This window comes from Budorcas taxicolor, chromosome 17 (genome assembly GCF_023091745.1).
Source record: "Budorcas taxicolor isolate Tak-1 chromosome 17, Takin1.1, whole genome shotgun sequence".
NCBI lineage: Eukaryota > Metazoa > Chordata > Mammalia > Artiodactyla > Bovidae > Budorcas > Budorcas taxicolor.
Window position 1 is genome coordinate 45163051 of NC_068926.1, and position 13869 is coordinate 45176919.

Sequence of the window (13869 nt, forward strand, 5' to 3'; positions counted from 1 at the left end):
ATGTGAAATCATATGATGTACTTGCAAATAACAAGCTCTGAGTAAATATGAATTCTCATTAAGAAATTAAAATTAGTCAAGAGACATTTACTAGTTTACTATAACTTAAATCAAAAACTCTGAATAGAATTCACTGAGATCAAAGCAACTCCTGACTAAACCCTGTGTGCTTCCTCTGACAGGAAAGACGGGCTGTCAGCTGCTATAGCACATGGGCCACAGCTCAGACGGGCAGACACTGAATATGCTGAAATGCCGTGGATAAAACTAAGGTGACACCTATTTTTTTTTTATTTTACCCTAGCCCCTCTTTATTTTTTTAATTGGAGGATGGTTGCTTTACAATGCTGTGTTGGTTTCTGCCATACAATACTAGGAATCAGCCATAACCATATAAATATCCCCTGCCTCTTGAGCTCCCTCCCACCCCTCCCCTAAGGTGACATCTCAAATGCATCAATAAATTTGCAGATAGTCCAGAGCTCCCCGCTCCAAAATCTAAGCAAAGAGGGGAGACCCCAAGCCATGACAAGGCTCCCAAGACCCTGTGCTGCAGGTGAAGCCTTAGACTGGGTTTTCACCACCCCCCGGGTGTGGCAGACAGGAGACGCGTCCAAGCCCGCTCTCAGGAGGAGCTAACAGGACGGCCTCATGCTGCCCCCTACAGCTGCAATCCTGTCACTCAAAGGGTCTGTGAGGAAGTCACCTGTCTGAGGCCTCAGTGCTGGGCAGGGGAAGAGGAGACACAGGCTGAGAGGCCAAACCCTCAAGCCACAAGCTCATGCAGTCCTGACTGCACCCACAGAAGCCTAGCAGAAGAACCCACCTTCCACCCAAACCTCAAAGCCTTCCCACAAACAAGCTTCAAGGGAAACTGGATCACAACAAGACAATTTCTATAAAGACAAAAACCCCACAGTTCCTGAGGCAAGAACAGTGGAAAAGAAATAAGTAAAATCAGATGAACTTTGACTTCAAATAGAGGAATTACCAGACGTGCACAAAATAGTACGCTGCTGTGCATAGCCTGTAAACACACAGGTGAACAAGAAACTGCACAGACCACGCAGATCTGAGATAAAAACAAACAAAACTTCAAAGAATAAGAATAAAGTAACTATCACCAAAATTAAAATTCAATCGGCAAACTTTTAACAGCAAATTAGACCTAACAAAAGGGAAAAGCATTGAAATGGGAGGCAGGTTACTCAGAATATAGCACAAAGAGACAATGAGAGGAAAACACAGAAGACTGAAGGTACATTGAGGGCGGGAGATGGAGCAGCGGTGGCATCTACCGCAATAATGGCTGGCCAATGCCCAGGTTCCAGGGGATCAGATACCTAGCCAGGGCATCATGGTGTCAAACCCAAGACAAAGAAAGGCACTTTCCAGGCAGTGCTAGTGGTAAAGAATCTGCCTGCAATGCAGGAGACAGAACAGACGTGGGTTTAATCCCTGGGTTGGGACGATCCCCTGGAGAAGGAAGTGGCAACCCACTCCAGTACTCTTAATCGGGAAATCCCACAGACAGAGGAGCCTGGGAGGCTACAGTCCGTGGGGCGACAAAGAGTCAGACATGACTGAGCAGGCGCACACACAGAGTTTCTTTATAGTTTGATGCTATAGGAAGTGTTTGTCCAGGTGCAAGTATTGCAGCAAAAGGCCCCAAGTCCCAGCCTGTCTCAAGACCACCAGTATTTCTCAAGCAACAGTTATACACAAGACACTGGGCTAAATGCTGAGATTACAAAGATGGACAAAGAAAAGATCTCAAAAGAAAACAAGAACAGACAAGTTACATAGAAGCAGTGACCTGCTAGACAGACATCTGACTTCTCATCAACAGTAAAAGACCAGGAACCGGGACAGCTGTTAATGTGCTGAGAAAATAAATGTTCGTCTAGAATTCCACACCAAGCAGAAGTACCTTTCAGGAACAAGAGTGAAATACACGCATTTTCAAACACTACAGGAAACTCCAAAGAATGGACTTCAAGCAGAAGACAGGTAGTTTTACACAAAAGTGACAATGACACAGGAGAGAACTGTGATCACAGCACACGTGGGCACAAAGGCTAGAGTGACAGTGTGGCAGGCCAGCGCACGGAGCAGAGCTGGGATGGGCTCGCGCTGCTCTGTGAAGAGGCCACCTGCACATGGACAATTGAGGATAACCGCTTCAGAGAACCCAGAGAGAACAGGCGATTTTCAAACAAGTAGAGGAGAAAAACCATAAAGACAAAAATAGATAGACAAATGGAAGAAGAGGAGACAAGTAAGGCAGAAATGAGAAAACAGGACAAGCTGAAAACCCAAACAAAATGGAAGCTGAAGGCCACCCTTCCAGGTCTTGCCACAAAGGCGAGCAAATCTGTCACAGGTAGAGGACCAAAGCTGAGAGGCAGGACGAAGGCAGTGCAGCAGCACCCATCCGACCATTCCCGTGACGTGTGTGAAACAGAGAAAGCGCAAGATGGAAACATGCACCAGAAACTTCTGACACAAAATGGGTGGAGTTCTCAGTTTGAGGCAGAGCAGGCTGCCAGACCAAAACAGGACTTCAGAGAAATAAAAAGTTTAATTTATGTGTAGCTAATAATAAAGGGCTTTCCAGGTGGTGGTAGTGGTAAAGAACCGGCCAGCCAATGCAGGAGACCAGGGTCCAATCCCTGGGTCAGGAAGATCCCCTGGAAAAGAAAATCGCAATCCACTCCAGTATTCTTGACTGGAAAATTCCATGGACAGAGGAGCCTGGCAGGCTACAGTTTATGGAGTCACAAAGAGTTGGACATGACTGAAGTGACTTAGCATACACACAATAATAAAAAACCTAATATAAAAAACAAAAATAGAAAGGAATATAAGGAAACATGGATAAATCCAAAATCAGAATGGGAGATTTTTTTCTTCCAATTTTTGGACAGGCCATGCAGCATGTGGGATCTTAGTTCTCTGACCAAGGATTGAACTCATGCCCCCTGCATTGAAAGCATAGTGTCCCAACTACCGAAGCTCCAGGGAAGTCCCAGAATGGGAGCTTTTAATATACCTCTCTCATAATTGACAGAATAAACCTGACCTGGAGGTGACAAAGGGAGCCCACAGCCACACCCTACACTACCACAAACCACGTCTCAGCACACTTCCCTGCAAGATCAGCACTGGGCCAGGGCTTGAGTGTGAAGAGCAGCGGAGGGTTTGGGCCAGGTAAGGCTGAAGGTCAGGAAAGAACTGCTGTCCTGGGGCTGGAAGAGGAGTTGCAGTGCACAGGAGGGTCTCAGGTATTGGAGGTGCACACCTCCAGGGACCCATCCTCAGGCAGCTGGAATGAAAACTGTGCCCGGGGGTCGGGGGGACACGACTTCCCTGGTTGTCCAGTGGTTAAGAATCCACCTCCCGATGCAGGGGATGCAGGTTTGATCCCTGGTTGGGGACTAAGGTCCCACATGCCCCAGAGCAACTAAGCCCAAGCGTTAAAATGCAAGATTCCGAGTGCCAAAACGAAGACCTGCCACAGTCAAGAAACATAATAAAAACAAATAAAAACCCTGTGAGGAATGGCAACTGGCTGCAGATATGAATCTGGACTCATCAGTAGAGATGGGCTCACAGCCTCAAGACTAGAGCGACCACGAGGACAGGGGTGCAGACAGAGGGTTTTTAAAAAGACAAAACACCAAACAACCAAAGGAACAAAAACTTGTAGCCAACTAGATCAAGAAGGGAATTTTCTTATGTGCTGAAGGATGAGTTTAAAAACCCAACCCTGCAGAACGACCGTAAGGAGAGCGATGTGGCCGAGCTTCCTGTCTGCGTCTGCCCTACAAGCCCTCGTGAGCAGGAAGAACGGCAAGGAGGAAGGGGAAGGAGTCGCCACCAGGACTCACAGGTGACAGTGTCAACACAAATGATAGAAGAACAGACTGAGGCTGCAGGATTCAAAAGTCAACACACACAGTGCCTTAGAGACACACAAAGGAGAGGGAACTGACAGTAGAGCAGCAGAAAGCGCTATTACTCAGGAATAAACCCAAGATGAGCAATAAGAGCCTTATGGAAAAAAAATAAGAAACTTACTTGAAGGGCCTTAAAGAAGATTTAAATAGTGAAGCGTGTCTCACGTTGGTGAATCTGAAGTCAAGGCTGTAGAGATGTCTACTCTCCCCCAAACTGATCTACAGGGTCAATGTAATTCTAACAAAAACCCCATCAGTTTGATTGTGATATGAACATTTAATATGCTGACTCAAAATTCAGAACTTCTGTTCTTAAAGTGAGTGAGAAGATAAGCTACAAGCTGGGAAAAGTGACATAGACCTGAAGGTGAACCAGGATGTACAACTGCACCGGGAAGCCCCGAACAGGCTCGTCCCTTGAAAGGGGCCCCAACAATCCGCAGATTCACCAAGGACAGAATCACACGGCTGCTAGAGGAAGGCAGACAGCAGGCCAGGCCACCGTGGGTGGAGGCCAGGGGACCACACAGCGCCTCAGCGGGGTGTGTGCCCAAGCCCCACACCCCATCCCAGACATTACATGTGGCGCTTACACGCAGGACCCACAGGATGTGTGACACTGGGCTGGGCGGCACTGGGAGCAGCGGAGGGACAGAGCTCTCGAGTTTCTGAAGCACAGGGACGACCACGAGCCCTGGAGGAGCCGCACCAGCACAAAGGGCGCCACTGCGGTGGTCCCCAGGCCACACTGCGGGCCCCACAGTGCGTTTCATGGGGTGCTGATCTGTGGTCCCCCAAGTCTGCTGTCGGTCCACAGGCTCCCTCCTACTCACCTGGATCTGCGTCTGCACCTGCTGGGTCCCGGCCAGTTTCTGGGCCTGGGAGATGGGTGTGGTGAGAAACTGGGTTTTAAGGGCTGGCTGGGTGGCGTAGGTGACCTTCTGCGGTTGGCCCTGAGCAGCAATCTGCTGTGCTGTGATCTGAGGAAAGAGACCGCCCAGGGTTAGAGCTGCGTCCCCATCTCAGAGCCACCAGGCCTCCTCCCGGGCCCTGCCTGCCCTCAGGTGCCCACAGCATTGACCATCCCAGCTCCCAGCCCTGCCTGTCCATTGCCCCCACCCCCGGCACTCAGTCCTGGGTCATCGCTTCCTCTCCTGGGAGGTCCCCTCACAACCCAGGCTGGGCTTCATCTCCACATCCTCTTCAGAACCTGGGGCCACGTCAGCTCATCAGGTTGAGTGAGTGAGTGAGTGAACTTGACAAGACAGGAGACACACGTGCACAATTTCTCAAATCTAATTTTAAGAATTTGACATATACTCAAATACATTTAGGACAAATAGAAACAAACTATATGCACAATTTTTGCACCTTTAGTCTGGTTTTTAGCTTTCCCTGCCAGGAGAATTTAAATACTGTTCAGAAAGCCATGTGTAATATACAGACCATATATTTGGTTACAAAGTCATCTCCACGAACAGACATTTTTAAGGTCTCAAAAGTCTTCTTTCAAGTCATATGAACATACAGACCAGCACGTTCCTAAAGTCCTTCTCTCTTTTAGATGTTGGCTAAGCCTCCATGCTGACCCAGCCCTGCCTGTCCAGCCACAGTGCCTCCCTGCCCAGCACTCTCCACTCACAAGTCACTTCATTTCTTTACGTGTCAGTTTCTGAGAATGGGTGCCAGCGCCCACAGAGCCCTCAGCACACAGAGGGAATGTTCCAGCTCCGGTTCAGAAAACACAGATACAGCATGGAGTTCACTATCAGCAGTCAGAAATCAGCACGATGATCAGCCTACATCATCATCTGTAGGCCAGGCTTCACGCCACCGGAAGCAGATGGGAAACAGAATTCCTCGCACTCTGCTCCTGCTCGTCAACACGGAGCCTGCAAGTACAACCCCGAACCCCCACCTCCAAGGAGGACTTGCTTTTGGGAGCTGAATCAGCCCAGAGCTTCCTCCCAGCCTTCTCAGTCAGGGTATCACCAACACACTGACAATACTCCTCTTGCAGTACCTTTGTCCGCTGTCTCTTCCCTCCCTCCATCCATGCTCTGAGCATGAGTGCCAGCGTATACACACTCTCTCACGTGGACACAGTCCTTGCCTGGCCTCCTCTTGACAGCTCAACAGCTGTGGCCTGGCTCCATCTGTCCGGTACACCCAGGTGGGTCACACACCATGAGCTATGCCCGTGTCCTGGAATCCTTCTGGCCCCTCCCCAGTCATGCAATTCCACAGACTGAGTCCATCATGGCTGCCCCCACAAGCCCTCGGTGCATGGGGGTCCCTCTCCCTCCAGGGCAAACCCTAAGACCATCCTCTGTGCTGCCCAAGCCCACAACCATAGGGTCTCCTGTGTGAAGAGGCCAGGCAGCCAGGCAGGGCCCATTCAGGACCCTCTCCACTTCTGTGCACCCAATGCTTGGCAGCAGGGCCCACCTCAAATGCAGAGGGGATGACTAGGGGCCCCAGTACCCAGTACCTTCTGCTGGACAGCGGCAGGGCCTGGGGCAGCCTGTGGCTGGATGGCCTTCTGCTGCTGGACGGCTTGCTGCTTGAGCTTCAGCAGCTGCTGGACGTGCACGGGCTGGGCCACGACAGTCTGTCCTGCGAACACCAAGCAGATCATTTAATCACGAGCACCAGGGATGAACAAGGTCTCGGGACTCACACTGAGTTCAGCTTCAGTGATTTCTTTATAGAAAACAACAGCTTGAAACAGTGCTGAGACAAATAAAGCCGTCCCTTAGGACAACTTTAAATGTTTCTGGGTTCATAATAATATTCAGACAAAGGTCTGGGAAGTTGAGAACGTTAACGGTTAAATCAGTGGACACCTCCGCTAACACACACTGTGACACTCACAAGAGGGCTGAGGGCCATGGCTACTAGAAAAGGCTCGTCAGCTCCACTGAAGGCCGTAAGCAGGGGGTGATGTGCAGGGGGAGCAAGGGGTGGTGTGAGACAGGCACCTGCGGCTTTCTGCGGCTGCCCGATGGCCACACTGATCCCAGCAACGTTCATGGGCAGGGTCGTGACGCCCGGCGAGGAGACCACAGCTGCTGGCACTGACACCACCGGGGGCTTCGCCAGTGCCACCTGGGCCGGCTGGGGCGCTGGGGCCTGCATCTGCCCTTGCGCCTGCAGCTGTGAAGTGGGGACCCGGGTCTAGACAATGAAAATAATGGAGAGTCCAGAGATATTCAGGATTCCATGCATCTGCAAACATTTCCCACCAGAGGTCAAGTGGTGAGAAACTGAAAAATTCATGAAGGTGCAATGTGGTGCTCAGCTAACAGACAACATCTCGCTGTGGGCTGCCTACGCCACCTGACCATCACCAAGAGACGCAGAGAGCAGGGCTCAGAAAGCCCCACGTGTGCCCGGGCACACTGCCGCTCAGCCACGGCTCCTGTCCTGTCCCACAGTGCACGTGCGCCTCTGCCTCGCCCTCCACCTCAGAACCTCACAGCAGCCCCAGACTGTCACGTCTCCTAGTCTCATCTCTAGTCCTTCAGTGACAACCCTACCCTGAAACTACTGCCACAGCCTCCTAAGGGCCACCCTCAGGCCCCATCTCCTGAGACTTTGTTATCACACTGCTTCCAAACACTTCTTTCCTTAAGTTGTATCTTTAAAAATGAAAATGGAAATAGACCCGTTTTTACATGTACAAAAACTCAGAAAAAGAAACTATCTCTTCTCTGTATGGCTCACTGGGAAGGTGTGTAAAACGAGATGAACTTTAGGTATTTTGTAATCTGAGTCTCTTCCTTTCGTAACAATCCTTTTTCAAAGCTGTGTACTCTTCCACCGTGTGCACGCGACACAGTCTATTTAGTCAACTCCTTAGTGATGGCGATTTAACTCTCTCCTAACATTCCCAATACAAGTTTGTATATTTATCACTGTGTACTTGTTCTATTATTTCTTTAGAATGTAACAGAAAAACAATCACTGGGTAAGATAACGTGCACGTTTCTTAGCTTAACTGACTAAAACTCTCTCCAAAGGGAGCCAGTTTCTGCCTGTAAGTCCCATTCAAGGAATGGGCTCCCCAACCTGGCCTTCAAGTGTAATTACTACTCTGCTCACTTGAATCCGCACTTCTTGTGAACACAGGCAACACCAAGCTTGCTCTCACAATTTTTATCCACTTCGGTCCCTTCTCTTACAGACTCAGAGTGAAGCACACGAGAAGCAGAGCCTGGACCCCCAAATTACAGCTGTGTTGTGGGTGACGAGTTGTAGGATCTGGGTGTTACTAAAGGTGTGTGACTTGGTTTCTGCACCTGCAAAATGGAGTTAGCATCACAGCACCCACTCCCACCTCAGCAACAATCAGGTGACAGGCAGAGAGGCTCAGGCAGCACCCAGCCCAGAGCAGGGTTCCTAGTGCTAGATGTCACCAAGTGGGACAGAGTCTGGCCCACCGGACACTCCCTCGACTTCTGCTTATTGTGACTGACCGTCCCAGACACCCCTCTCCCACTAGCATCATCCCCTCCTTCGGACATCTCCGACATCTCGCTATGCTCACGGAGCGCTGTGGTCCCGTAGCCCAGCTCTGGGGACTCGCTTGCCTCCTGCCTCCCACAGCCTCCCCTCCGCCTGGCAGCACCGGCATACTTTCCACGTGCCAGATCTCATGGTCCCCTTATCCCCCACGTAAACCCTGCTTTCCCTCCATGGTCTGGCTTGCTCCCCTCCTCCCTGACCTCTCAGGCCACCATAAGCTTTGTGACATTGATGTTCTGGAAAAGCACGACTGTGTAAATGTTTCCCATACGTGTGCTGTGCTTCGCCCTCTCCAAGGAGAACTTAAAGTTCCTGGGGAAAGACCATGTCTTTACTTGTCACTCCACCATCACACCTGCAAGGGCCTGAGCAAGCAATAACAGTTCAGTTAAAACGTTAAGAAGACGCTGCTCTGGAAAAACAAGCGTATCAACGGGAACTTACGAGCCGGGCCACCTGGAGGTTGGCCACGGTGGTGCCCGTGAGCAGGGCGCCGGGCCTCGGGGCCGTGACCGTGGTGAGCTGGGGGCTCTGCTGCTGCGTGGGCTGCGGGGGCTGCACCTGCACTTGAGCCGCTGGCTGCGGGGGCCCCGCTGGGGCCTGTGCTGGGGGCGCCTGCTGGGGCAGCTGCAGTTTCTGCTTCTGCATTTTGATCAGGTGTTCCTAAAACCCAGATAAAGTAATCTTTTCATCAACATTAACTGTATTCCACTTTGTATATATCTTGGTTTTAAGTTACTGTTCTACTACCCATTAAATACTGAAGAAAACAGTGGCTACTAGGCAGTCTGCAAACAATCCTCCAGGCCTTTGCCAAACATTTTTGAAGTGTTCGTTTATCACTGATGAAAACTAGCAACTGTGATTTGACAGATCAGCAAATCTGTAACAAAATTTCTAGGTTCTGATCACTCATAAACAAGTTAATTTAAATCTGCAGTATCATCAAAAAAATTCTAAAAGTCTTAAAATCATAGTCCTTCTTGAAACTTTAAGATGTATTATAAGCAGTAGCTCTAAATTTTGTATTCCAACTGTCTCCAAATAAAAGTTTAATTGATAAATAAACCCATGTCTTTAAAAGAAGTCAAAATAACAAGATAAAAATATTCTAGGGAATAAAAAATTATTGAGGAAAACTGATATTGAGTTATTCATTCATGACTATCAGATCTCTTTCAAGATGCTGAAAAAGAAAAGGACTTTGCAACTGGTTTAGGAGGGGGCAGGGAAGAGAGGAAAGGAGTCAGGTGCATGAGTGGGTCAGTGGGGCTCTGAGCAGCTGGAAGCAGGAAGCAGGTGACTGAAGGCCCTGCCATCACAGAGCGGAAGAAGCAGGGAGGTGGGGGGTGGGGGGAGGCAACAGCATGGGGAGTGGCACAGACCCGCTCTGACAACTCGCCCCTGCTGGGCTGAACAACCCTAATTCAGTGCTGCCCGTCAGCATTCCGCAGCAGTGGACATACTCTGGAGCTGGGCTGTCCAATGAGATGGTCACAGTCACGTGTGGCCTTGTACCCTTGAGCTGTGGCTGGTGTGACGGAGGATGGAAAGTTGAGCTTGGTCACATTTTGTTTCTGTGGTGTGCACTTGCGCGCCCCTCCAGGATGAAGTCCTGGCTGGTGCTCGCAGGTTCTCAGGCCCTCCAGGGCCCTGGGCCCCTCTGTCACCCGCAAGGGGCAGGCCCGAGGGCAGGTACTTACTGTGGCAGCTCCGACGGCCAGCTGCAATTCTAAAATACCATCTTGTTTCTATTACACACGTTTTTCTGGCTCCTTTCTAAGTTGACTATTAATGCTTTTCCACTTGTGGCAGTATTTCCTTTTAAAATGAATGTATTTGGTTGTATAACAGCGCAGGTGATATAGCGATTGGCAAAATTCAGAAATATCAGTACTCAAATGACTGACACTGAGAAACGATAATGCAAATGAACTACTCCTAGAGAAACCAAGTCTTCACCACCTTGGCTCTTAAACTGTAGAGGAATGCTTTTCACCAACATTTTCTCAGGCTGGGAAAAGGGTCCAGTGGCCTTCAAGTTCTCCCTGGAGCCTGAGCTGCTGCACACAGCACAAGCAAGCAGGTGGGAAGATCCATCTGGAAATGGGGATTAAGGCCTCAGAGAGCTGGGAACAAGCTGGTCACGTGATCATGGAAGTGGCCCTGTAGGCAAGGTTGTTTCTAAACACAACATACACACACTTCCCACATAAAGACGATGGCAGGTTGTGCAGAACACACTCTGAATGACAAGACACAACAAGGCGTCATCACACGGGGGTGTCAGGGTTTCTACAAGATGCTCACCGGTGTCAACTTGCCCACAGCCTTGATCTGTGCTGGTGACTGGGCCTGGCCTTGGATCTGTGGGACCTGCACCTGAGAGGCCTGCTGCTGCTGCTGCTGCTGCTGCTGCTGCTGCTGTTGTTGCTGCTGCTGCTGCTGCCGAAGGAGCTGGAAGTGTGCGGGCGTGATGGTTTTCCCCGGGAGCTGGACCCCTGTGGCTGAAGAGGTTGTCTGGTGAGACCGCAGCCCCTCAATCACACACGCACGCACCTGAGCCCTCAGGAGCTGTAAGAGCAGGGCGGGTCATGTAGGAAACCAACTCTGCCTTTACCTTGGGACACCTGAGTCACCAAAGACCGGGTCGGGGTCTGCACGGGGGTCAGGCTGGTAGTGACCACAGCCGAGGCCGTCACTGAGGTGACCGCTCGAACACCCTGAGTCGGTGCCAGTGACACCAGGTCGGATGTGGCCGTGGCTGGGGAACCAACTGCTCGAGGCTGGGTGTGGACCACCTGGGCAGGAGCAGAGCCTCCCGAGGTCTGGAAAAGGTGAAGGGAAGAGAACTGTCAGGCTGCTTCGCGATACTCGAGACTCTACAGTCATCGGGTAAAGAAAAAAGGCCACAAAACTCTAAAACCTAGAAAACGAAGCCTTCTGACAGAGTGCTGAAAGACCTGTGAGCGCAAAACCTGTGCCCTGGGCTAGAGCAGGTGGCAGCACGCAGAAAAGGAAGGTCCCCTCCCCCGTCTACCACACTTGCCCTGTGTCTGTCCCGGTGTCCCCACTCGAAAGACCTTTGGTTTCCAGGAAACCATCTAGGTGCCCATGTTTGTCCCCGCAGAACACACAGGACCGTACTCCCCACGGTCATCCCCAGCAGGGCGTGGAAGCTGCAGCCCTGAACCCACTCCCACCCCCTCCAGGCCTCGTGGCACCCCAACTGAAGTAACTGCTCAAATCTTTGGTCCATTAAAAAAAACTATTTTGTCCACTATTAAACGTTGTTCATTTTCTTCCTGTTGACACAAGAATCTTTATATATTTATATATACACATCATTTATTTTGGGCTAGTGTTGGGTCCTCATTGCTGCATGGGCTTTTCTCTAGTTTCAGTGAGCGGGCTTCTCATTGAGGTGGCTTACTCTTTTTTTTTTCAACATTGAGGTGGCTTACTCTTGTGGAGAACCTGCTCTAGGGTGCACAAGCTTCAGTAGTAATGGCACATGGGCTCAGTAGTTGCAGCTCCTGGGCCCCAGAGCACAGGCTCAGTAACTGCTTGTGGAGAACCTGCTCTAGGGTGCACAAGCTTCAGTAGTAATGGCACATGGGGTCAGTAGTTGCAGCTCCTGGGCCCCAGAGCACAGGCTCAGTAACTGCGACGCAAGGGCTTGGCTGCTCCACATCATGTGGGATCTTCTCAGACCAGGGATCAAACCTGTGTCTTCTGCACTGGCAGGAGGATTCCTTACCACTGACCCACCAGGAAAGCCTGGAAGAATCTTTATATAATCTAAATACTAGTTCTTTCTCAGGTATATTTTCCATGCCTTTGTTTTAATTTTATTAATAATGTTTTCCAAAGAGCAGAAATTCTTGATGATGCCTCATTTATTAATTTTTCATAAGGCACAGGTTTTTGGTATCTTAGGAAATCCTCACCTAAACCAAGGTAGCAAAGATGTTCTATTTTTTTCCTAGAAATTTTATAGTTTGGGGCCTATGACCCACTTTGAGTGACTTTCTATATATAATACTAGTGAAACAGGTCAAAGTCCATCGCTTTGCACATGGCTCTGCAATTTCTCCAGCACAATTTGTGGAAAAGACTGTCCTTTCTCCACTGAATGAACTCTTCCAGCACTTTTGGCAAAAAGTAATCAACAATGTACATGTGGGTCTATTTCTGGGCTCTCTATCCTACTCCATGGATCTGTATGTCCATCCTTTTGCCAACACCATGCATCCAGACCACTACCAGCAACACCTGCACAGCAAAGACATTTTTCAAAACTCAAGAAGGGCCTTCCCTGGTGGTGGTAAAGGATCCACCTACCAATGCAGGGGACATGGGCTCAATTCCCTGTTCCAGGAAGATCCCATAGGTCAGCTAAGCCCGTGCTCCACAACCAGAGAAACCACTGTGATGAAAAGCCTGTGCACCACAACTGGAGAGTAGCCCCCGCTTGCCACAACTAGAGAAAGCCCTCGCACAGCAGCGAAGACTCAGCACAGCCAAATAAGTACATTTAAGAAAATGCCCAAGAAGGACATCCCTCTATCTGCCAAATGCACTGCTGACTCTGAAGCAGCTTCTTCTCATTCGGGGCACATGTTATCTTTAGCTCCGTGACTAAGCTGGAGCTCAGGAGTAAACGTAAACTTGCCAGTTTCATCTGCTCACTTCTGCCTTTCATGGTGAAACACTACAGCCCAGCAGGTGTGTCTTCTGGTAAGTGCCCTGTCTTCTGGTTTTGTGCTCAGGGGTTTTGCCACTCTGCGTCATTCCCTCTGCCCAGGTCTGGCCCCTTCTTGCTTCCTACTCTTGGGCCTAGATATCCCAGAAACCCACCACCCCGCCCTGTGCCCCATCTAGCACCGTCCACTCCTGTACTTGTGCAATGGCCACCATCCACTCACAGGCTAACTGTCAGTACGGCACGTGGGGTACCCCGTCCGTGAGGTCAGAGATACGCCCTCACTCCCTTCCTCCTCCTGGAGTCACGGTGGGGGATTTCAATACCCTCTCCCTCAGAAAGAACAATGTGGAAACCATCCTCTGCACACCTGAATATTCTTGGTATTTTATGAAATTCAGACTACATCAGTAATTTCTACACCAATGAAATTCTTTTTACAACTTCGGCAGCATCCTAGGTCATGCACACCACCCAAAACACCCAGGAGCAGGGACAACTCACGGTTAAGGCTCCAGGAGCCACGGGCGAAGCCAGACGCTTGTTAATGGACTGGAAGGTGGCGGCAGGGACGCCAGCGATGGTGTTCACGATCACATTTCCACTCACGGTGCCTGCAGGGAGAGAGCGTGTGAGGCAGGAGGACGGGAGAGAACTCATCTCCAGGTGTGGCATCTC

The 13869-nt window shown here is 50.2% G+C and overlaps 1 protein-coding gene across 2 annotated transcripts in view; it reads right to left on the reverse strand.

The window, feature by feature from the left end:
- The window catches only part of EP400 (E1A binding protein p400), a 112096-nt gene that overhangs the window by 6070 nt on the left and 92157 nt on the right, over positions 1–13869 (reverse strand). For both annotated transcript variants that reach the window (XM_052654536.1, XM_052654537.1), the window contains 7 exons: positions 13696–13805; positions 11107–11314; positions 10797–10993; positions 8931–9149; positions 6941–7136; positions 6451–6575; positions 4793–4939 (listed from right to left, as the gene is read on the reverse strand). In XM_052654536.1, the coding sequence (XP_052510496.1) occupies positions 4793–4939; positions 6451–6575; positions 6941–7136; positions 8931–9149; positions 10797–10993; positions 11107–11314; positions 13696–13805 (1202 nt within the window). The remainder of the gene's footprint in view (positions 1–4792; positions 4940–6450; positions 6576–6940; positions 7137–8930; positions 9150–10796; positions 10994–11106; positions 11315–13695; positions 13806–13869) is intronic.